Source organism: Ictidomys tridecemlineatus, chromosome 6 (assembly GCF_052094955.1).
Source record: "Ictidomys tridecemlineatus isolate mIctTri1 chromosome 6, mIctTri1.hap1, whole genome shotgun sequence".
Classification (NCBI taxonomy): Eukaryota; Metazoa; Chordata; class Mammalia; order Rodentia; family Sciuridae; genus Ictidomys; species Ictidomys tridecemlineatus.
In genome coordinates this window covers 199,056,702-199,080,226 of record NC_135482.1, presented here as the reverse complement: position 1 = coordinate 199,080,226, position 23,525 = coordinate 199,056,702, and the positions used below count along the sequence as shown (strand labels likewise).

Genomic DNA, 23,525 nt, shown 5'->3' with positions numbered 1-23,525 from the left:
CTGTTCTGCAGCAGGTTGGCTTTCAGCATAGGTGGGAGGAAGTGGCTCTGGCTGGGGCCTGGGTATAAACACAAGCGCGTGTTCGCTGAATGTTGATGAAAATCATGGTACGACTCCATTGGTTTTCTTAAAGTACAGACTTTTTGAGATCTGGAACCTGTCATGGGCTCATGGGCTTTGAACGTACCCTCAGTGTTCATTCCTAACCACCTGTAGAGCAGCTGTGGTGTGCCTTGCCCTCACCTCACTGTTGAGGACGCAGAGGCTGACGCCACCAGCTCCCTGCTCTCCTGCAGCCAGACACCAGAGCCTTGTTACAGAGGGGGCTGGACAGTGCTGTCTCTTGAAGCCTGGGCAGTACTGTAGCAGGTGCCCTGAGTCTTTCAGTTGTCTGAAAATAACAGATGATAAGCCGATGTCTGTTTCTGCTGATAGGTCTCTCCGGGTGACACGGGCTGGGACGTCTTCAGCCTGGATTACCATGTTGATGGACCCATTGCAACTGTGAGTTCATTCTGTGTGCTTGTCTAACAGTCAGCCTGTTTTGAATGCTAAACATTTTATTGTTTAAAATTGGCTTTTTTCTCCATGAACATGATCCAAGTGATTGTGATGTGTAGGATATGTGCCCATTGAATGAATGAATACTTAGGCCAAAATTGTGTGTTAAATCATTAGTAATAAGTGCTGAAATGCTGTATTATTTTAAGATTCCTTAAAAATATCATCCGTTCTATCATAGATTTCAGCAAGTACTTAATAAATGGATTGTTCATTTTGTTCCATTATTCTTAGATAGTAGCAACTAATGTAGAATAATTTGAAAGGAACTATAAAGTATATTTTAGGGGAATTGTATTTTTACTACTTAGATAAAGTTTGATATGGAGTATTCATTTAAACTGATGAGAAAATAGCTGTGCTATTGTTCATAGTGCTTTTACCACATGTGAAGCGCCCTTTCTTTTTAGTTATCCGATCGTAAATGGTTGGCCAGGAGAGTCGTCATCTTAGTTTCTGCAATTAAAATGCCTCTTTCTGGTGCTCATTTTTCTTTATTCAGGCTTGAATAAATCCTCCTTGACCATGATATCTCTTTAAACTTAGTTCAGTCATTTTTATAGCTGAAATATTGTAGAAGGACATTGCATTTCTTTTATTTATTGGGACAAATATTTTGCTGAGAAGTAACAGAGTTAGACTCTAAGCTTTCTGTAGTAGTTCCTGTAGAGCTGGACTCTCTGGCTTGTCCCCTCCTCTCCTGGGGTAAATCACACTGCCCGTGAGGATAATGTCTCTGAGGCTGCACCAGACTGGGCAGACTTGGCACCAACCACTGGTGTGTTGCTGGCCGTGAGCTGGGACTACGGCACAGGTGCCTTACTTTTGCCTCGTCTGTCTGTCCTTCGCCAGAGGAAGCTGCCTTGGCTTGAACACCCTTAAATTCACTCTTTTGTCATGGGCAGTTAGGTTTTTTCCTTTGACTTACATCCTAAACAGGGTTAGATAGTTAAAATGTACAACACGCTTGATATTTTAACACTCTGAGAGACTGTCATAGTATCTGCTTTGCGGGCCCATTTTCATAGCCTACAACAGGCTCCACAGTGGGGCGGGGGTGGGGTTCCGTGGTAGAGTGCTTTGTCCAACCCACATGAGGGACCAGGATACCCTAGGAAGGGAAATCGCGTTTTCACAAGCTCCAAGTGCCTTTGCAAATAGGCAACCTGAACACAGTTTAGATATGTGATGCCTTAGTTGTTTTGTAACATTGCACATCTTACATGGAGTGTGCTGTGCACTCACATATGATGGCATGTTGTTAAAATCATAGGTTTTCAAGCTCTAGCAGAAGGACAGAAGAAAAGCACGTTATGCTATAGTGTCATTTAAAAAAATGCATCTAGGACATTCCTGTGACAAACAAGTGTCGATTTGTAGGCTAGCCAGTGGTGGTGGCAGCAGCCTGGACTGCCCGATGGAGAAAGGGGAAGGGAGGGTCCTGTCGGTGGCAGCCCTGCCAGGGACCCAGTGTGGGGAATGCTCTCCTGCTGGTCTGGCCTTTGCTATGTGGTTAGCAGGTTTTCAGCTAAATTGCCATGACTGTAGCCATATTGGACTGTTGTAAGTATTCAACTGTTATTAGAAATTGAAATAATGTTTATCAGAGTAAACTGTATGCAGTTATGTTATATATAAAGGTTACTAGGAGACTTATTTTAAAAATAGTCTTTAGAGTCAAGATTTTGAAGAGAATGGTTTTCTGTTAAACTTACATATTATTCTATTTATTTTCTGTTCTCAATTCAAGTTGGCATTTTTATACAGAATTTAATTATAGGTATATCTTGTAATAATCATGAAATTATATTTAAATAACAGCAATTTGTTTCATACTGATTCCATGATATAAAATATCAATGAAATTTTTGGATAGATTTTATTTGGGAAATTAATTTGAAATTAATTTATGAAATTCAAGATTCAAGTTACTTTCCCCCTAAATTAGCCAAATATAGTTCACTAAACATGTAATAAAATTCTCTGGCTCCCCTTATTTTGAATGAATCCTAAGCTCTTTGTGTGACGTTGGGTTTTATTTCATCTGGGAACTCAGAGTGCTGAGGCCGTCTGACTGCCCCGTGGCTGAGGGGACTGAGGGTTGGTGGTGAGGCAGGGGCAGTGCAAGGCCTGGTTCTGCTTCAGTGCTGCCTTCTGCACGACGCGGCAGAAACCTGGGATTTCTGTCACCTTCTCAAGTTTCAGAGCTTTTTTAGTATTTCTCTGAAATCGATTCTGTAAGAGGAGGTGAACTGAAAGGCAGTGTGACAGTAGAACTACAGTGTTGTAGTGCTTTCTTCATGTAAATTCAGTGCAATGTGAGCACTTTTTTTTAGTTAATATCCCAAAGGAGTGGTGATTAAATTGCATTTTAAAAATGCAGTTTAAAATGTGTTAAAGGAATGATATGTTGTGCTTCATTTGTGTACGGTGTGTCCAGATGCATTCTATTGTCATGTATAACTAATTAGAACAAATTAAAAAAACCCTAAAAAGTGTTAAAGGGCTCTTGCCCTATAGTATGTATTTGTATGGTGAAGAATCCTTCATTTACCACAATACTTAATCCAGTCACCTTAATTTCTGTAATTGCAAGACTGTTGATAGCATGGGAACCACTTCGAAGCAGATGGTCTGGTTTTGGAGTACCTTCAGTGCAAGTTTAGTCACCTCTGCTCCAGCGCTTGGTCCTCCATCAGTGTGGGCTCCTGCCAGGTACTGGCACAAAGATGCATACGGGAGAATAAATGGGTAGTCCTTAATCACATACTAAAACTAAGGACATCCAGCAGTAATGTTCTAGGTGTCTGAGGAAGAGGGACATGGGCGCCTCGGGGGAACGACGTGTACCTTTGTCCTGGAGGATGGGTAGAGCTTGGGCAGGTGAGATGGGTAGAATAGGGCCACATACGTCACATTTAGATAAAGAAGAGGAGGTGGACAAGGCCAGGTCCAGGGGTGCAGGAGCTTCCGTCAGAGCGAAGGCTGGCCTTGTCCCAGTGGCAGAAGGGGCCTGCCGAGCCGGCCATGTCCACGTGTCTCTGGTGCAGGGTGGACACTGAGGCAGGCCACACTTCCTCTGCCCTTCCTCTGATGGAGGTGGACACGTGCTCCACTGCAGCCCTCATGTTTGTGTCAGAAATATGTGGCTGTGGTCTGCAGAAGACCCTGTGCCACAAGTGCATAGCTCATCCTTGATCTAAGAAGTGACTCATGGGCTGAGTCCCTGAGGGGCTGCAGGGAAGGCCTTGTTTGGTCCCCACCAGGGGCTGGTGAGGTGAATTCAGTGCTTGGGAAGCCACATTTGTGGGCATCAGATGGGGTATTCAAGTGATGAGTAGATCCATGAAGATGGCTGAGGGACCCTTCAGAGTGGAGATTCCGCTAGGCCTCCCTTCCACCTTGGAGCTGCTGTTAGGTCCCTCCAGGAGCTGGGAGTCATAGCTAAGCGTCCACACTTAGTCTGGGCCTAGCCTGGGTCAAGGTTCTGATGATCCACTTCCTAGCCATGTCACCTCAGTTTTCCCTGCTGCAGGGTGGGTGTAAAAACGCCTGCCTCTGCTGTTGGGCTGTGCCTGGCCTGTAAATCACCAGTGTCATGGCGGTTGTGATGCTTTCCTTGAAATGCGCTGGTTCAGTGACTTGCGCATCTCCTGGAGTTTGCTGGCATTGACTGAGCATTTGTTGCCTCTTTGGAGGCTGGGACCTCGGTTGGTTGCAGTCTGCAGCGAGTGCCGTGACCCTGTCTCCGCTGTCCCCCAGGTGTTCACACGAGAGTGCATGAGCCACTACCTGAGAGCGTTCAACTTCCTCTGGAGGGCCAAGCGCATGGAGTACATCCTCACCGACATCCGGAAGGGACACATGTGCAACGCCAAGCTCCTGAGGAGCATGCCGGGTAGGCCCTGTGGGGTGGCCGTGTGGGCATGTGCCTGCCCCCGGCCGCACTGTCTGGTTTCTAGTGACTTCCTGGAAACAGAAGTCTATCTGAAGTAGTCCAGCTGGAGGGAGCCACTGTTTTCCTCGGTATTGTTTAGTGAAAGGGCTTGCTCGTAACATGAGTTATCTGGACATCGGTACAAATGAGCAAAGTGAGTCATACTGTTACTTTTTCAGATCATAAAAAAATATATTTTTAAAAAATCCCATTTGTTTTTCACTGGTTGTCAACTGTTACCTAGTTAAACACTTTAACTATATTGGTAGGCAGTTTGGGGTGGCATTGAACCCAATCTGCCACTGAGCCACATCCCTAGCTCTTTAATTTTTTTTTTTTTTTTTTTTTTTTGAGACAGACTCTTATTAAGTTGTTGAGGCTGGTCTGGAACTTTAAATGCTCCTGACTCAGTCACCCAAGTAGCTGGGATCACATGTGTGCTCCACTGTGCTTAAACAGTGGCGGTTTTAAGGAAGGAAAGCCATTTAACAAGTCATTGACTTGTTTAAAATTCACTTAGTGTCTTATTTATGTTTCTTGTGGAATTTATTTAGTACATTATTTTTCCATAAACCAGGACATGGAAACGTTTACAGTAAAAATGTGAGGTGTCAGTCACGTTCTAATGTCACGAATCTTGAATGACTTCATTTGCTAATACTTGGGAAATCTTTGCTTTGAATTTGATTTGGCAAGAACCTTTGAGAAATTATTTTAGTCAATACATCTAAAGAAAACTAAAGAGAATAAGCCCTGGGGTTGGTGAAAAGCAGTTATTAAAAATAAAAAAGGAGTTGAAGATCTCGGTGTCTCTGCTAGACTCTAGAGTCCCAGACAGTGACGCCTGGGCAGGCTGCAGGCAGCGGGGACCTGCCTGGCCAGGGTCTCCCTGGGCGCCTGAAGCTGCTGTGCAGAAGGGCTCGTGGTGGGTCCTCAGAGTAGCTGAGGGGGGGCAGGGTTCCAGAGATGGCCCTGGACACAGGCCCTGCTTGCCCTGTGTTCCCGGGGTGCAGTTGCCCTGGGCAGTTCCACAGGTAGCACTGCCACTGTTGTCACTGGCTCTGCCTGCGAGATGTCGCGTTCCCTGCAGTTCTGCTGTCCTCCTCCTCCGCTCTTGTCAGTAGGGTCAAGGAGTGGGTTCTCGGCCGCCCACCGACCAGATGGACCCAGTCGTGCAGAGACTTTGTCCCTGTGCTGCTCTCTTCATCAGTATCAGCATCTTGGGTGCTTTGGTTTTAGGGATCTGAGTTCCAGAGCACCTTTAGGTGCTGATGGTGGGGATCGCATTTCTCTCACCATTGCAAATAATCAACAGTGTGGCTTTGTTTTTTTTTTTAATATTTACTTTTTAGTTTTAGTTTAGGTTTGTGTGGTGCTGAGGATCAGACCCAGTGCCTCATGCGTGCTAGGCGAGCGCTCTACCACTGAGCTGCAACCCCAGACCCATGTTTTGTTCTTCACTTGGAGACAAGTAATAAATCTTGTGGTCTATTTTCTCTGTACGTGAATATGCACCTTTGGTGTCTGTCCAGTTAGTAACTTACATGAGTGGGTCTTACCGTGCTGAGCTTGACTCTCGCTTCTCTCGCCGGTCCTTTCCTTTTGTCAGTGAACTTGTTCCAGAACCTTCTGACCACAGCATCGTGTTGCCTTGGCTGCACTGTTGTTTTATCACTGCAGACTCACAAGTGTGGGCTCCAGCTCCACCTCTGTGCACTGCACTTGGCACTTGTGTTCCAGCTGTGGGGCGCACGGTCAGGCTGCTTTTGGAAGCCTTGTGCCGTTTAGGTCACATCCCCACGAGCCCAGCTCTCACTCTATGGAAGGTGTTGGTATTGCTGTTTCTGCTGACAGTTGGATCTTACATTCAAGTGAATTAGGTTTTTGATAAGTCAAAGTTCATTTTAAATGTTTTATGCTTTTAAAATGACTAATGAGGGTGAACACTTTGTTTTTTTCCTATTTGTCTTTCTTTTTCCAAAAAATTATTTATTGCCCATGTTCCTTTTGAGGGGGATTAATGTGCTTAAGTTAGATTTTGAGAAGTATTTTGAAGTTGGTTGTGGCAAGCGTCTTCATGAGCAGAAATTAACTGGTGGTATAGATGCGTCTATCCACTGCAACCCTGAGGCTAGTGCACATGGGGCCCCTGAGGTGCTCCTGAGAGCTGCCTGTGGTAGTCCTCAGTGTGGAGGGTGGCGTTGCTCCAGTGAGCGTTCAGTGGCTCTCGTCAGGACCCTGCCCGGCCCCATCATGCCAGTGGGCAGTTCAGGGAAGTCCACCTGCTCGGGACTGGAGGCTTTCTTTTGTTTTTGTTTTTTGGACAAAGAGAATAAACCAGGGCAATTTACGACTGAGACACATCCCAGCCCTTTTTTGGTTTTTATCTTGAGACAGGGCCTCACTCGGTTGCCATGCTGGCCTGGAACTTGCCATCCTCCTGCCTCAGTCTCTCGAGTGACTCCCTGGAATTACAGATGTGTGTCATTGCACCTGGCAGGGACAGGGTGTGGTGCTCTGCCAGGAGGACCGTACCTGTTTCAGTTTAAGATTGTTTTCCCTGGATGGCAGAATTTTTATCTATTTGCCCTTCAGCTGTATAACACAGTTCCACTAAATGGTTTGTTAGCTTCAGTTAACCTAAAAGATACTGCTGCCCGTGGCACTTACTTCGTGTTGTGTCGTGTTTCGTGAGGAAGTGAACAGTGTAGGCAAGTGAGCTCCTGGTCTCCCCCAGCCCTGTGGGTGGGGAAGGAGAGCCGAGGCTCCCTCTGCTCAGAAGAGCCTGTCGAAGTGGTCACTGCCGGTCCTGTTGAAATGGCATGGCCTGATCTCGAGGAGGAGGAAGACTGCGTTCCTCCTCGTGAAGAGTGGTAAGGACTGTAGGTGAGACTGATCCAGAAATCACCTCTCCCTCTCTTTTGAGATATATTCGTTCATACAAAACCAAAAAGGTTCGACACTGAATATTTAGAGAACCATAGAGGATGTCAGTTCTCTACAATGGATAGGGATGGGGAGAACATTGGTTAGTGGGAGTTTATTGCTTACTTTTTAATATTAAGATAATATAATCTTATTAGCTTAGAAGAAATGTAAATGACAATTGTTTTTAAAAATCACTTTGTGTACTAAACACAAGTTTATCCCCGGCGTGAGTGATAATAAGTGGTACTGACTTCTCCTCCTTTCCAATGCCGCTGAGTGAGACAGTGCTCCCAGCACAGATGGTGTTGGGGCGTGGCCGTGTCTGACTGCTGACCTTGTCTGCCACGGAGGGAGCCCTCTGGGGGCAGCTCTGAACCACTGGCCAGGTTCAGTTCTCCCAGCAGAGCCCACGGAGGTCTCCTAGTCAATGACTGTGTCCACTGGGGACGGGAAGTGGCTGGTTCAAGAGCGTGTAGGTACATGTCTGTGCTCAGGATTGACTCAAGTTTGCTTGAAAATAAAAATAGAAATCTTAGCAAGAAAGTGAATAAAAAATTAGTTAATATGAATGGAAGTTGTGAGAAGTGGCCTCATGTTTGGATTGAATGTTGGATATCAGATGCTTTCAGAATTGTCCAGAGGGCTAGGCTGGGCATCTGGTAGTGGCTCTGGAAGTTCAGGAAGGGGTGGCCCTTGTGGGGCTCTGCCCTATTCTCCCAGGTGCTTGTCCCAGGGTGCTCTCTCTCCCAAGCTGCAGGCCTCGCTGCCTGTACAGGGCTTCCAGAGATGCCCTGGGCCTCAGAGGGCTGCAATGCAAGGTGGGTGTCTCCAGCCGGCACCTGCATCTCATGCGGGTTCAGCTGGCGGAGGAACCTGAGCCTCACCTGGTGCTGAACGTGGAGGTCCTGGAAGGTGCAGCACACGTTGGTCTAGTCTCTGTGGCTCGGGAGGCTAGAGCGTGTGCCCAGCCAGCTGTCCCCGGCCACTGTCCTGCTGTGCCTCTTCCTCACGGGCACCGCTGCTGGCTCTCCCCACACTTCTCCTCTGGGTTGCACCTGTGCTCCACAGCAAATGGCAGCAAGGGTGACAGTAGCCACAGTGAAGCGGGGAGAAGTTGGGTGACCCGAAGGTGGAAAGCTCAGGGCGAGCCAAGGCCTCGTTGCTTGGGTGACTTTTTGGTTCACCTTTTACTTATTTTTATCACTTGTAAGGTGGCATTATTTTCAGGTCACGATTTCTCAGAACGTGTCTGAAGTGCCTGTTTCGCTGCAGGTAGAGAGGGTGGTCAGGTGTAGGTGTCCCAGGCAGACCTCAGGAAGGACACCAGGCGGCATATTTATTAGTGGGGAAACCCACCAGGCATCTGTGATAGAATGTAGAACGCCAGGAAACCCTTACAAATAGCACCTGAACTATTTCACGTGACTTGGGCACCAGAGAGCTGTGTAACCTGGACACGTGGAGTGTTTGAATGGACACAGTTGACCACCAGGCTGTGGGCACACATCACAGACCGGTAACTCAAGGTGATGAGGCTTGGGCTGAAACTGAGCCTGGAGTTGCAGATGGTGGCTCTTTCCCTTAGAAGGTGACTAACCCAGGATGTAGCTGAACTCCACTCAGAGCACGTTTCTTTGCCTTTACAAGTTGAGAACTAAGTTGAGCTGGAATGGAGCTTATTTCTTAGTGAAAAGCACAGTCTCTGCTTGGGGCTTTCAGCTGGGCTGGAAACTGCACCTGAGCCTTGGACGTGTGTTTCCCGTGCCCGTGGACGTCCATCCGAGCAGCGGGAGGACGTCTGGTGTGGATGGCTCACTGATGAAGCGAAGCAGGTGGGATGCTGGCAGGGACTGTGGTGTGCGCAGAGGTGAGACTGCTCTGCTGGTGGAAGCCAGCTCGCTGTGTTCAGCTGTCTGGGCTGTGGCAGGAGCACTGAGGCACCTGTGGAGTTCTGTAAGAGGATCTTGGCTGTGTTTCACAGACACGTCCCAGCTCTGGAGAGGATGCGCCGTGAGTCCTAGAGCGCAGGGTTCTTGTGGAATGAGACAGGCTGGCATGTGCATGCAGAGACCTACTGGACAGGCCACTGGTCAGGTTCCTACCTCTCCCCACATGTGGCCTGAGGGTCAGCGTGTCAGTGCTTCTGTGAGTCTGAGCCCCAGAAAGGTGTGCAGTGTGTTGTTCATCATGTCCCTCCGGATGCAGCTCTCCCACCTCCCTGAGTGTGGATTCTGCTCATCTCTGAAGTCTGGCTTTTTAAGCCTCCTCTGTGCATTCAGGGGTTTGCGCCTCTCTCTCACAAGAGGAGTGCTCGTGTGCCACGTTTGCGTCAGGATTCCTCGGCTCTGCTCTTGGGCTACCTGGCTCTCCAGTGTTGTAGAGTCCAGCTCCTGAGGCCCAGATTCCTAGAGCTGAGTGACATCTGCTTCTGCATTTTCTCTTGCCATTTTCCAAGCACGTGGCTGGCTCATCTCAGGCTGCACTCACTGTTACTGTCTGGGGATTCTGGGTTTGTTGTCTCTGTTTAGCAAAGAATTGGGAGTCTGGTGGGGAGTTTTGGCCAGTTCTTTTTATGGTCTCTTTCCTTTCCTTATCTCCTCCCTGTCCATGCTCTCCTCACTATTATTGATTGGTACCTCTCTGTCCACGTGTCTGTTTTAGTTTTTCTATCCGTCTCCCTGCTTAGGAGCGCAGGTACAGAAGTGTCTGTCTGGTTGGGACCCCGCCTGTGTCTGCGGGCACTTTCCTCGGGCAGAAAGTTGGCCTCATCAGAAGACCCTCTTGTGCTCCTTTGCTCTGGCCCTGCCAGACCTCCTCCCTGGCCACCCTGCTCTGGCCGCCTACGCCCTTGTGTCTCCCAGGTTTTAGGACTTGGTGCTGTAGTCTGTTTGCATAGCATTCGTGCAGTTTATGTGCGATACTTGTCATTTGTTGAAGAGTTTGTATTTTATAAAACTTTGGGTCACTTCTCCCTCTTTCCTCCCCTGACCACATGGTGCTAATAAAGCAGGGCTCCAGAAGACCCTCAGTGACCTAACCTTGGCCTGCAGAAAGGGGCTCCTTTCCTTTGGCAGTAGTGCCTCCCTGGGAGGTGCCATCCCACATCGCTGGTCACCTGTGCGTTTGTGTCCTGGAGCTGCTGGGATAAAGTACCACAAACTGGGTCACAGTTCTGGAGGCCAGAAATGCAGAAGGAAGGTGCAGCCAGGCCAGCTGCTCGGAGGCTGTCGGGATGGCTCTCCTGACCTTTGCCACGGGGCATGTTGGCAGTCTCTGCCTCTGCCGTCACATGGACATCTTCTCCCCCCGGTGTCTCCCTGTCTTCTTAAGGGGACACAAACTGGACTAGGGTCCCCTTGCATCCTCACCTGGCGTCATAGAGGGAGCGGTTCTGGCGTGTGCGTGGCCGCTGTTACCGCATCGTGCCTGTTCTGCTCCTGCACTGCTCTCTGAAGGAGGAGCAGCGCTGAGTTCTCACAGATCTGCGTCTGGCAGCTAAGTGAGGGCCTGCGGAGAGGCAGCACAGGTATGTGCAGCTGTCCTCTCACAGCCATCCTGCTGGTGGCCCCACCTGGCTCAGTTTCACGTGCATTAGTGCAACACTGTTCTGGCGTGATTTTGAGCAGGAAGTTAAAAGTGCAAGCAGAGAGCTTTACTCCATGGTGACCTTTCAGCCTTGTGACAGTGTCTTCAGTTTCACAGGAAGCACAGAGGTCTGCTGCACCTTGACACCTTCAGAGGCCATCTTCCTTGCAGGTGACATGGTCCCCCAGTCCTTAAGGAAGTTCATTTTTTTGTCTCCAAATAGCTGGGGAGTAGTTAGTGTCCTGTGCATAGCCGACAGGCTGCTGTGAAGAGGCTGTACACTAGCTATGCTTAGTCATGGCACTGCATTTTTATAACGCCAGCCGTGTGTGGTCTATCTGGTTCCCTTCCCACCAGGCCCTTCTGTCTGGAGGAGAGATGCACTACTCGAGCAGGCGCCCTGTCCTGTTGTGTTTTCCGAGCTCAGAAATGGACAATGGGAGGTGGTTTCCTGCTTTAGGGTTGGTTGCTAAAGCTGGGGCCTTGTTAAAACCATTGGCTGACTGTCCTGGATGCCCCTTGTGATCACACTGTCTTCTCTGCAGAGCTCTCTGGGGTGCTGCATCAGTGTCACATTCTGGCCTCGGAGATGGTGCACTTCATTCATCAAATGCAGTATTACATCACATTCGAGGTATGCTGACTGTAGTCTGAATTAGTAATGCAGACTCCTGCAACAGGAAGAACCTGGCATATCCAAAAGCCTGAACTTGTCATTTGCAGGTGCTGGAATGCTCCTGGGACGAGCTTTGGAATCGAGTCCAGCAGGCCCAGGACTTGGACCACATCATCGCAGCGCACGAGGCCTTCCTGGACACCATTACCTCCCGCTGCCTGCTGGACAGTGGCTCCAGGGTAAGGCTGACTGACAGGCCCCAGGAGGATAGCAGGTGCTAGACGGAGCACCTTAGAATCATATGGCCCTGCCACGTCGTCGGCAGCAATTCAGTGATGTTTGAGGCTCACTGTTTCTAAACAGAATAGGAAGAAAGTGGGTGGAAGAAGAGCATGCTGTGACGTGCCTGAGGCGGGTGGAGCATGGCGGGCAAGCTGACCCCTGTGTGGTCCAGAAGGAGACGTGTCCTGAGCCATGCTCTGTTGTGGGAACACACGGTAGACCACACAAGGCGCCGAGAGAACAGATGGCCAGTGGCGTTGTGCCCAAGTCCCAGACAGTGTGCAAAGGAAGCAGGAGCCTTTGCGTTAGGGTGCTGCTTCTCTCTCTTGTCTGTTGCAGTGCTGGGTGGACCAGTGCCCTTGACGTGGAGGCCAGTGCTGCGCTATGGAGCCACCTCCCAGCTGTGTCACTGTCAGTCCAGGGACAGTGGTCTCACATGGGCTTTCACTGAGCCAGTGTCTGGCTTCATGCATTGAACAGACTGCCTGACGAGGGCCCTGCATTCCCACGGCCTTAAGCTTTTGCAAGCTGTCTTCTCCCGGGGGCTCCTGTTCTGGGGTGGCATGTTCCCTGCAGGTCTCTCTGGAGGTCTGGTTTCACTCGGGCCTGGGCAAGGAAGAGCATGCTGCTTTCCCTGCAGCAGATGAGCTGCACAGGTCCCAAGCCTCGGTGCCTTTCTTAGGTTAAGTGGCTTCTTTGGCACCATCACAGATAGCTGAGGGTTGCTCCCAGAGCCTTTGTGCTCACCTCAAGGTCCTGCTGTGGGGACATCCTGCTTTACAGCTCTCATTTTGCCTGGACATCTGAGTGTCTAGATTAGACAAGCATAGCTGAGAAGACAGGGTTTTGATAACACTAAACTTCACTACTAAACAACTATTGATCACATGCCTAAAATATGCTGAGCCCAAAGAGTCTTCTGTAAACAGTGTCTTAGAAACATTCAAGTAACAACAAGGTAGTCTAAAGTACTTGGAATATACCTAGTAATTTAAAGCGTGTTATTCTAAAGGGTTACTGGCTTTGTGACCCCTTTTACCATCACGAGACCTATTCTGTTGGGCTGAGACTGTAGCGGGTTTTGGGCTGTCGGGCGGTGTGTGTGTTGTCTAGAGGGTGTTGGGAACACCCTCAGCACATGGCCCGCTACGTGGCTGTGGCTGGAGAGCATGCAGTGCCGCGGGAGGCCTTGCTGCCGTGTGCCTCAGTCACGGGCACTATTAGCAGGCCAGGTGGCCACAGTCAGACAGATGAACAGCTCTGCCAGGGACAGGCCAGGGCTGGACTTCCACTGCATTGCTCGACTGCGGCGCTCTCCCGGTTTAAATGGCATACTGGTTCTCTTCAGCAGATGTGCAAGAGTGAAGTTATGTGATCTATGTGGAATGTTCATCATAGTGACTGGCACACGGTTGTTGGCTGCTACTTGAAAGTGATCAAAAGCCACATTGTGTGCACATGTGCAAGCATGTTTTAAAAAGGTATTTACCATCACTAGGTCTAATGCTTCTGTTGGATTGGTGTGAGAATTTGAGAGAATTTGCATGGAGAGCTTGATACTTCATCAGATTAGTACTCAGTTGCTATGACAAAATACCTGAGGGGATGACTTTAAAGAAAAGAGGTTCATTTAGCTTTGGGTTCTGGAAGTCTGAGAGCATGGCACCTGCTTGGGCTTGGCTTCTGGTGAGGGCCACATGCAACTTCAGTTCCTGGCAGGAACTGCAAGGGCAAGTGGTGTGTGTGGAAGAGAGGGACATGAGAGCTGACCTGCTTCATAAGAGCCTGCTCCTGCTACGATGAGTCTTGTCTCAGGGGACACATCAATCCCTCTAATGGCCTGGGCCTCTCTTAAAGGCCCCCACAATTTTACACTGACAGGTTGGGGACCAGGTCTCCAACACTTGCATTTTGGGGGGCAAGCCATCTTCAAACCATAGAAGTTTTTTTTTTTTTTTAATTTTTTTTTTAAAACTGTAAATGGACTTTATTTATTTATATGTGGTCCTGAGAATGGAACCCAGTGCCTTGCACATGCTAGGCCTGCACTGTACCATTGAGCACAGCTTCAGCCCAAACCGTAGATGATTTTAAGTGCAGAAGTAGTGTTTTGCCAGTACCTCATGCAGTGCTGATCAGTAGTAGGTATTTGGTGAACACTTGGAGAGTTTGGGCTGATGACTTACTTGATAGTATTGTCCTGGTCCATTTTCTGTTGCTGTAATAGAAAACCTGAAATGGGATGATTTATAAAGAATGGAGGTTTGTTTTGGCCCATGATTCTGGAGGCTGCAAGTCCAGTGGCATGGTGCTCACATCTCTTTTACATCTGGTGAGGGGCTCGTGCTGTGTTGCAACCTGGTGCAAGAGCAGCTCAAGTGGGCACGGATGGGAGGGACAGAACACGAGGGGTGTGCTTGGTTCAGGACAACTCAGGCCTGTGGGAGTGGGTGCTCAGTCCTGTAAGACACCTCCAGTTCCTACAGAGCAGCACGGTCCTTTCCTCGTGTGACCTCGGGACCGAGCGCCTCTCACAGCCCCTCTGCCTGCAGCATTGTTAGGCTGGGGACCAGATTTCAGTGTGAGTTGTAGAGGGGACAGACCACATCCAAACCAAGTGTCCTTCTGTCTCTCTAGAGATTCAGGAAGCTTAGCAGCACATCAATGTTCTTGTGATTAAACAAAAAAATGGTATATCTTTTTAGGTACTTTTAAACCAACTCAGAGCTGTGTTTGACCAGATTATTGAGCTTCAGAATGCTCAAGATGCAATATACAGGGCTGCTCTGGAAGAACTGCAGAGACGATTACAGTTTGAAGAGAAAAAGAAGCAGCATGAAATTGAGGTATGGTTTTCATACTAGGGGGTTTTCAGTCCAGTGATGAGCTAACTTCTTGCCACAGTAGTCCCAAGTGGCAGCAAGGACCTTTCCTGTTGTGAACGTGGATGTAAGAACCCAAAGTATCACCAAACTGTGACATGTGAAAAGGAAAATGGGTTCTGCCACGTTTGGGCACAGTCCCAGGGTACAAAGCTCTTTGCATCTTTCTAATAAAAACATTATGGTTCCCATTTACAAATGAATGAGAAAAATCCTTTAATTCCAAGCAAATCTGACGAAGCATTTGCATGGGAAATCTGCAGCAGAACATTGTGCTCGACAGTGAGGTCTGGGGACCTTCCCAGAGACCTCGGGTCCAGGGCTGTCGCTGTGTTGCACTGAGCTGAGGAAGGGAGCACACAGGGAGAAAAGCTACCTTCTTTTTGCCGAAGCTGGTTTGGGAGCTCAGAAGTCTGAGAGGATTTTCAGGTGAGTCACTGAAGTGAACAAGTGCCTCTGTCGGGGTGGCTGGGAACAAGGTCAGCCTGCAGCAGCCCGTTCATTTCCTTCAGCAGCAGTGGAGTCCTCCACGGAATGCCTTTAAAGGATTCTGAGATGCTGCACGTCTGTGGAAGCCCCATGGACACATCACAGATAGCAGGCCAGCTGAGGTGTGCGGGCCCCTGTGGCTGTCCCTGTGCTGAAAAGTGACCCTCGACAGCTGAGTGGTTGTAGCAGGGAGCCCGTGGACCGGGTCTTAGAGTGCCAGGAAGAGGCACCGTGCCTTCTGCTGTGTGGCACCTTAAGAGGCAGCAAAGGGCCCAGTGGGGAGCGGCCTGTGCAGTGGAGAATTGGACCCAGGTGGCCCAGTGCCTTTTCTGACCCCAGGACTGTGGCTTTGCCTTGTCTTTATGATGATATTGATTAATTAATTCCAAGATATATGTGGAAATAAGACTTAGGGAAGGGTCAGCTGAAAAGGGGTTGGCATGAGTGATGGAGGACACTCACACAGCTGTCCCCGCATCTACAGACTCGACCTTCTGCAGGTCGGAAATGTTTGGGAGAAAAAAATTGCAAAGGTGCTCCACACTACAGCCTTCTTTCCTTGTCATATCCCTGAGACAACGCAGTGTGACCACTGTGTGCTTAGCACGTACATGGTGTCAGGTGCTTTAAGTGTCTGGAGACGGTTCAGAGTGCGGTGAGGTGTGTGCGTGTCCTGTGTGAGCACTGCCCTCTTGTAAAGACTCGAGCATCTGTGGATTTTGGTGTCTACTAGGCTCCTGGCACTGTCCCCGTGGTTACGGATGGATGAGTGTATACTCAAGACTTACAATGAAGTTATGGTAATTAAAAGAATGATATCGGCTGGAGGAAAGATCAGTGGAGCAGAATCATCCAAAAGTGGCCCCATGTGTCCAGGGGTGGCACGGAGAAGAGCAGGCAGGGGCATGAGTCGGCAGCGTCAGGCAGCTCCGTGACCTTCCTGTGCCCGAACACACAGGAGCCAGGACAGGGTTTTACACCTCGGTGCAGAGGTGAGGTACTAGAGCTTCAGAGGGCATCAAGTATCAGCGTGACCGTGAGGGCGGGAGACCTTCCAGTTGGGTAATTACAAAAGAAGTTAAGTTGATCTTACATCCCAGTTAGTAACACCAGCACATACCGCCAGCTCAGCTAGAGGAGCTGTGTGCATCCACACAGGTGTCAGCTCATCCAGAATGCGTGAGTGCAGCTGCAGGTCCATGCGACGACCCCAGGAACCATGTGCCTTCAATTGAGAAGTATCCGTGTTAACCACCAGTAACTCAAGACTAAACCCCAGTCATCTGTACTGCACCAGGCAGAATGGCTGACCTTGTTTTTGTTTCCTGAGCTTTTCTTTTTCCTACCTTTTTATTGGAGCATTGTAGCTGTGCATGATGGTGGGGTTTGTTCCTGTGTACTCATATGTGCACACAAAAGGCCAACGTTTTGAAGACTGACAGTGTCCACTGTGGGTAGGTGGAGCCAGTGAGAACTTGGCACTGCTAGTGGAGGGTAGGTTGGAGCAAACACTTTGGAATGCGTGGGCAGTGATGTATGCTGGGCCCATGAGCATCTGGTCCATCGTCTCACTCCTGGGGGACCCCTGCAGCTCTGCAGCTGCTGGTCCCCATCCCACTGGGTGAGGCCACATGTGTGCATCTCCATGTGATGAGGAGGCTGTAGGCTGTTCATGTATGAGCTCTGTACATCATTTTATGCTTTCTGCTGCAGCAAAGGAGCATGTTTATATTTTAGTGTAGGGTCTAGAGTACTCCTCCATGTAAATTACTAAAAAGAGATGAGTTCAGTAATGCCTGTACATTGCTGGTTGAAAAGGCATTTATTTAAGTCACCACTGATTGGAAATTACCTTTTTAAAAATAGAAGTAGGTGGAAAGGTCTCCAGTAGAATTGCCTCAATCTCAGGAATGAATTAAGCCTGTCCTAAGGGACATGGCGGTGCCCGCCTGGGGTCCACTCTCACCTGTGTTGTCAGGAGGATGTCAGACTGTGTGCATCTGTAGTCGGGAAGGACGGGCAGCTTGGGTGAATCACATAGGTTGTTGCCTGCTGTACAGTGTAATACTGTAGGTACTAAAAGCAAGTATTTATCAAGAAATTAAATTTGGTGATTTTGATTCTTCAGGGTCAGTGGGGGGTGACGGCAGTGGAGGAAGAGGAGGAGAATAGGAGGATCCGAGAATTTCAAGACTCTGTACCAAAAATGTGTTCACAGTTGCAAATATTGACGCACTTCTACCAGGTGGGTGTTAGCATTTCCTGTGACAGAAATTTCTCTTGCTTTCAAAGAACTGGTTCCCTCCGAATAGCTCTGGTTTGTATAGATGTGAGTGGTGGCCAGGATGGAGCCCCAGGGGCCCAGGGGCCCAGGGGCCTACTGGGAGACAGGTCTGAATGGGCTCCTATGGGGCAGCCTCGACAAGAAGCCCAACAGGGAGGTTGGCACTCGGGGCCTGTGGGCTGGTGCCAGACTGCAGAGAGGGCTGTTTCCAGCCTGCTGACACCACACCAGACCACGGGGCCAGTAGAGGAGCTGTCCAGGCCCAGAGCAGGTGCGCCTGTGCCCGGGCCGGTTGCCTGCTTCCTAAAAGTGGACACCTGTGACTAGCTCTGTGCTGCTAAAATAAGATAGTTTTGTAGCCACAGAGTAGTACTGTATGATCTAAAGAATTGGGCCAATTGCCTGCTTCAGAGAGAGAGTGGTCTAGTTTATGGTTACATATTTCCCTGATGGAGTTGATATAGATCTTAAAGAGTAATCTTGATTAGTCTAATCCCGATTTTGTTGAAATTGCCGTCCTAATCTCGATAAATCATTACCATTCAAATTCCTTAACAGCAAAAGGCCGTTTTTCCGCTCTGGCGTACTGAGACGGTTGGGTGTTAGGTGCTGCTTGTCACAGGAAGCCAGTCTCTATCATTCTAGTGGCTTTCCTGTCACCTACACAGACACTGGAAACTTGAGCATGCTGCAGGGTGTGTGTGCCCCAGGTGGGTCCTGTGTGGGTCCGAGTGCTTGCGCCTGCCACTGCAGGCCGGCAGAGGGGTGGCCACAGAGAAGACTGTAGGGTGGCGAGGCCTGGTGCCTGTGTCTTTCCTGTGGAAGGCTCTTCCAAGACAGCTGAAGCCACAGAGGTGAAGAGCAGCCCCTTATAGATAGCTTGTGCTGGTGGTGTAGTCACAGTGGAGCCGCACAGGACCCTGTGACTCTGAGCAGGCGGCTGCTTGTATTAGACTATGGGACAGCTCGCGTCCCATTGCGGCCTCTTTACAAAGCTCCTTGGCAGAGGTGATGGCGTGTCCTGCCATGGCCTCGAGTGGAGCCTGCTCTCCGGCCCCTGTCCGGGTCAGCTTGCATGTTTTCAGCCTGTGTCCCCTCAGAGCTCTGGGTGGACGTGCTTGCAGCCTCACCTGGGGAGTGAAAAGCCAGCACCGGTTTAGATTCAGAGCAGGAAGGATCGAGTGCTTCTACAGGATTTTGTTTATTTTTGTACAACTTCAGGACCGAAAGGAAAAGTCTGTTAGTTTTTGCTTTGCTAATTGTGTTTGTAAACTGAGCTCCGGGTGCTGTGGCATTGGCGGAGCCAGCTCCAGGTTCCAGCCCCAGGTCCCTGAGGCCTGCTGAGGGTACATTGCAGGCTCTTGGCAGAAGGAAGAACCAGCCTAGGGGCCTGGAGGGGTCAGGAGCTGGTGGGGTGGTTCGCTTCTAAACGAGTGTCCACTGCTGTTGTCTCTCCAGGGCATCGTGCAGCAGTTCCTGGTGTTACTGACGACCAGCTCTGACGAAAGTCTCCGGTTTCTCAGCTTCAGGTTGGACTTCAACGAGCATTATAAAGCCAGAGAGCCCAGACTCCGCGTGTCTCTGGGCACCAGAGGGCGGCGCAGTTCTCACATGTGACGGGCGCCTTCTCCCGAGGAGCTGCGCAAGTTGCTGTGGTCAGCTGAGATTCAGTTCACATTCTGGGCCCTCCGGGCAGCTGGAGGGAAGCCCTGTGTTTGTGGCAGGGTGGCTGGCAGAGTGGGTTTTGTGCTGCAGTTGAGTGCGAGGTCGCTGGGTCGAAGAGGCTGGCTGGAGCTGTCTTCCCACTCAGAAGATGCCGGGGTGTTTTGGGCTGCCTAAGCTCTCTGTGTCGTTTATATTTGTCACTTTTTTAGAAACTTGTGTTTCTTGTAGCACAAGGGCAGTGCTGTATTCATGAATTGAAATGGTAATGTCAAGGCTATTTTTTTAACATCCTCTTTAGAGGCAATTTTTGTTATCATAATGAAATTAAACTGAAAAAAAAGATGTCCCTACTAAGATAATACACAGAGCATTTGTTTTGGTTTCAGTGCTGTGACATACTGACCCGTGAGAGCATTTGTGTCTTAACTCGTTGCCTTCACATATGTCTGTTCTGACTTTTTCTTCCAAAGTTACATTTTTATATTTAGTTTACTATTTCAGATAACTTCTAAAACAGTACAGAAACAAGTAGGCACGATATAGAACAGAGACCTAAGACAGTGCAGCCAGATTGCTCAAAACTGTCAGCTGAAGCAGTGTGTAGATACAAATAACTCCAAAGTAAGAATTTTATTTTCAGAATCCTGACAAGCATTGGAAAAAATTCGACTTGGATAATGAAGGTTTCCTTTTCCCTTGCCTATTTTTTCATTGTAAATATTTATATACCACTGACCAGATGTTGGGGGGAACTGTTTTTGTAAAAATGTCATATCAGGTCACCTAAATCTGCCTTTTTTATGTTGCATAAATGAAAACTTAGAGAATTAAAGGCAACCATCTTTCAGATGCACTGCTTATCTCTTAGTAGTCTGTGAAGAGATGGTCCCTTGCCAGGCCTGGGGTGGGGGTTGAATTGGATTTAACGTGATGCAGCATAGGAATTATTTAATTTGTGAAACCAAGAAATCAGGCTGTGTGCGACTTCCAGTGCAGAACCTAAGAGACCCCCACTCCCTGCTGAGTGAAGAGTCCTCAGCTGATAGCCACCTCTGTCACTCAGGAGGTGCAAAGCTCAGTCCCAGAGTGGAGTGGCCCCTGGCGAGTGTCCTCAGGGCCTGCCTGCCTGTGCTCCAGTTAGCTCCCAGGCTGCTCCAGTTTGGTTTAAGCGTGGTTATGATAATCTGCTGTTTTTCCTGTCCAGCTCAGGTGTGGCTGCCACTGTTGGAAATATGGTGTCACTTGTGGTATTCATATGCTCCAGTGGACGCATGGACATTAGGAGGACGTGTAGAGGGGCTGAGGATGTGCAGGCTGGAGGGAACCCTGGATCAGACTGCACGCTCAGGTGTGGATGGTTGGCAGGGCCTATGGGTTCAGCTTGGCGGGAGGGGAGAAGGGGCAGCTGGCCAGACGAGCATCACGTCAGGGAGATCACCATCTTGCTCTGGTGTTGGTGCTGGTGCCCTGCTGTAAGGTGGCCTGGGCAGCCTTTGGACTGCTCTGCTTTGTTCTCCCAGGCTCTGGCATGTGCTGGTGTGGTTTCTGCATCCATGCCCCTGTGGCCTTCCCAGTGTCCACGGTGAGCTGCGCCCCTTTCCTTCTTGTACTCTTGTCTGTACTCGCTCTTCCTCTCCCTGCCCGGGTGGTGGTGTGGCTCTAGGCCCAGCTCACTTGCTCCTGCTCTTCTGCAAGGTGCAGATTCCCTGCAGAATGCGCCTCGTGGTGGCTGTGTGACAGGTGAGTGCTCGTGGGGTCGGCTCATTGTCAGCCTGTCCCTGACCACACCCCCTGGCTGTGACCCAGCCACGCTGCCCACGGGGCACTGTCAGGGTCTTCGACTCATGTGTGGTTCTGTCCTGTCAGGTTTTCTCTTGACTATGGATATTGTTTCAGCTTCAGAATTTCTGGGAGTTTTGCTTTTTTCCTTTTTCTTTTTGAAAAAGAATAAAAGAAAAACAAAGGGGAGTTGGCTGCACTGTGTGCCAGCATGTTGGGACTGTGGTATGTAACAGGCGCTAGACAGGAGTCAGAAGAGCCCGCCCTCTGGATGGAGCAGTGCCGTGGTGCTGGCTCACGAGGCTCCGTGCGGAAGAAGACCCACCTCGGAGGTGTGACCTGTTTGGTTCCCAGTTCAAGTGCTTTGGAGTACATGGTTTTGGGCAGACATTTGAAAAAAAATTAAGAGCTTTAATTCATATCCCAGGAAAAATTCAGATGGCTTGAATGGTTTAAAGGTGAAAGTAAAACATTAAGGCTGCCAGGAAAGTGCAGTGTCTTATAATCCTAGGGCGCCTGACACGTGAGCAGCATCCTCTAGGACTGACCTGTGAAGGGAGGGGTGTCAGAGGTGACAGTGAGAAGCAACAGTACAGTGCTTGAGACAGTCACAGCCTGAGAGCCTGGTTGCTGGGAATAAGGTCTGTGTCCTAGTGGCAGCTGGCCCTGGGAATGACTGGAATAAAAAGCGAGTCCAGGCACGCCACACGCACAGAGGAGGAGCTCGGGACTCGTGCACATGGAGACCCAGGAAAGGTGTGCGAGGCTGCCTCCCAGGCAGGGCGCTGGCCACCTACAGCGTCACCCCCCTGCATATTGCCCCACGCCAGTGCCTGATTCAGTGAGGGCACATCTGTCACCCAGGCGTCCTGGAGATGCCTGCCCCCCTTGCTGCCCCTGGCATCCCAGCTCTAGGCAGCCCCTCTGGTCTCCTGTTTTCTAGAATTCCACTAGTGCTGTGTCTGTGCCCGTGTCTGGCCTCTCACTAACCACAGGTCAGTCTTGAGGTTCACTCCCTGCTGTTGCCTGGGAGTGCCGGTTCTGCTCCTTACCTGAGTCGTCCCCGGGATCAGCACAGCTGGCTGGTCATTTGCCTGTTGACCATTGAATGTTCCCGTGTTTTAATCTTGCAGTGAAGGTGCCGAGTGGTTGGTCCCCTGGGCTGCACGTGTGGTGCCAGTCCCTGGGGATATGGTGGTCAGTGCAGGAGGCGCTGGACTGCTGAGTTCTCTGTGCAAGGCTCGGTTGCTCCTGGTGCTTGTCCCGGGGGGGGGCGTTCTCGTCTGTCGGGGTGTTAGGTGGCTGTAGCTCACGTTGCCCTGAGTGTGTGGGAGTTGAACACCATGGGCAGCCTCTGTCAGGAGCCTTGGCCTGTGTATTTATTAGGTTGTTTTCCTCCTGAGTTTCCACAATCTGTTATGTGTCTGGGCAAAAGTCTTCTATCAGATAATTGCTTTGCAAATCTTTCCTCCCAGTGTGGCATATGTATTCATGTGTGTAGACATGCATGTACACATTCACACGTCCACATACAGACACACACGAGTGAGTGTACCTGTGTATGTCGTCTATGCTCATCCTCATGGAGTCTTTGTTTACGTCCATGGCGAGCACAGCATCTCTCAAGCTGCAGCTTGTAGGATTGGACAGTCCAGACTGATGCTGCAGGTGCCCACCTTGAGCAGAGGTGCTGTGCTTGCCTGTGTTGGACCCACAGGGCCTTCTGGGGCAACGTGGTCCACAGGGTGCAAGGCCTGGCCATGCTCAGAGGTCGCCGCTGCCAGTCTCTGGGTCTGTGTTCATCGGGGGCTGTGGAGCACTTGAAATGTGCCCATCCTGGACTGAAGAGTCTGGAGTGGGAGACACACTCCAAATTTCAGACTATGTAGTTAGTATGAAGGAGGAATGTGAAACGTTCCCATGTTTTATTCACATGGATTACATATTGAAGTGATAATATTTTGTATATATTTGGCTAAATAAAATATATTGTTGAAATTTTGCCTGTTCCTCCTCCTCTTTTTAATGTGGATCCTGGCGATCTCACAGCTGTGGTACCCACTCTGTTGGATGGTGCCTTTCACAGGGGCCTGTTTCCTCCTGGAACCTTCTGGGCCCCACTTCATGTGGGGTGTGGGGTCTCCCTGGGCTCTGATATTCCTCTGCTCTGGCAGCAGGTGGACCTTCAGGTGTGTCGTGGAACACCCCAGCTGGGCGTCGCATGATGCTGTTCCCATGGAGGATGGGATGTGGGTCCTGGGAAGAGAGTGCGTGTGTCTGGCCTCTCACTAGGTGGGTGCAGAGTGTGCAGCTGGGGGCCTCAGGCTCCACTAGGCTGCCCCTGAGGAGGGGTCCCTACACTGCCACGTGGGCTGAGGCTGCATGTGGAGTGCAGCGCCCGCCCCCAGCTGCTTGGGCTTTGCCTTTTGGGAGATGGGTGCCTTCTCCCGCGCACACCTGGCTCTTGAAACCGCTCTTGTCAGAGTGGATGTTTATTTTATACCCTGGGTCTATGCC

The 23,525-nt window shown here is 49.9% G+C and overlaps 1 protein-coding gene across 2 annotated transcripts in view; it reads left to right on the top strand.

The window, feature by feature from the left end:
• The window catches only part of Tubgcp3 (tubulin gamma complex component 3), a 68,775-nt gene extending 45,769 nt beyond the window's left edge, over window positions 1–23,006 (top strand). The window contains exons 16-22 of one of the 2 annotated variants that reach the window (XM_040281730.2): window positions 436–504; window positions 4,324–4,459; window positions 11,557–11,645; window positions 11,735–11,866; window positions 14,615–14,755; window positions 17,409–17,525; window positions 19,023–23,006. In XM_040281730.2, coding sequence (XP_040137664.1) covers window positions 436–504; window positions 4,324–4,459; window positions 11,557–11,645; window positions 11,735–11,866; window positions 14,615–14,755; window positions 17,409–17,525; window positions 19,023–19,181 — 843 coding nt within the window. In that variant the 3' untranslated portion in view covers window positions 19,182–23,006. Of the gene's footprint in view, window positions 1–435; window positions 505–4,323; window positions 4,460–11,556; window positions 11,646–11,734; window positions 11,867–14,614; window positions 14,756–17,408; window positions 17,526–19,022 lie in introns of those variants that run through there. The other variant, XM_078016351.1, reaches the window with a different exon arrangement.
• Window positions 23,007–23,525: the final 519 nt, after the last annotated feature.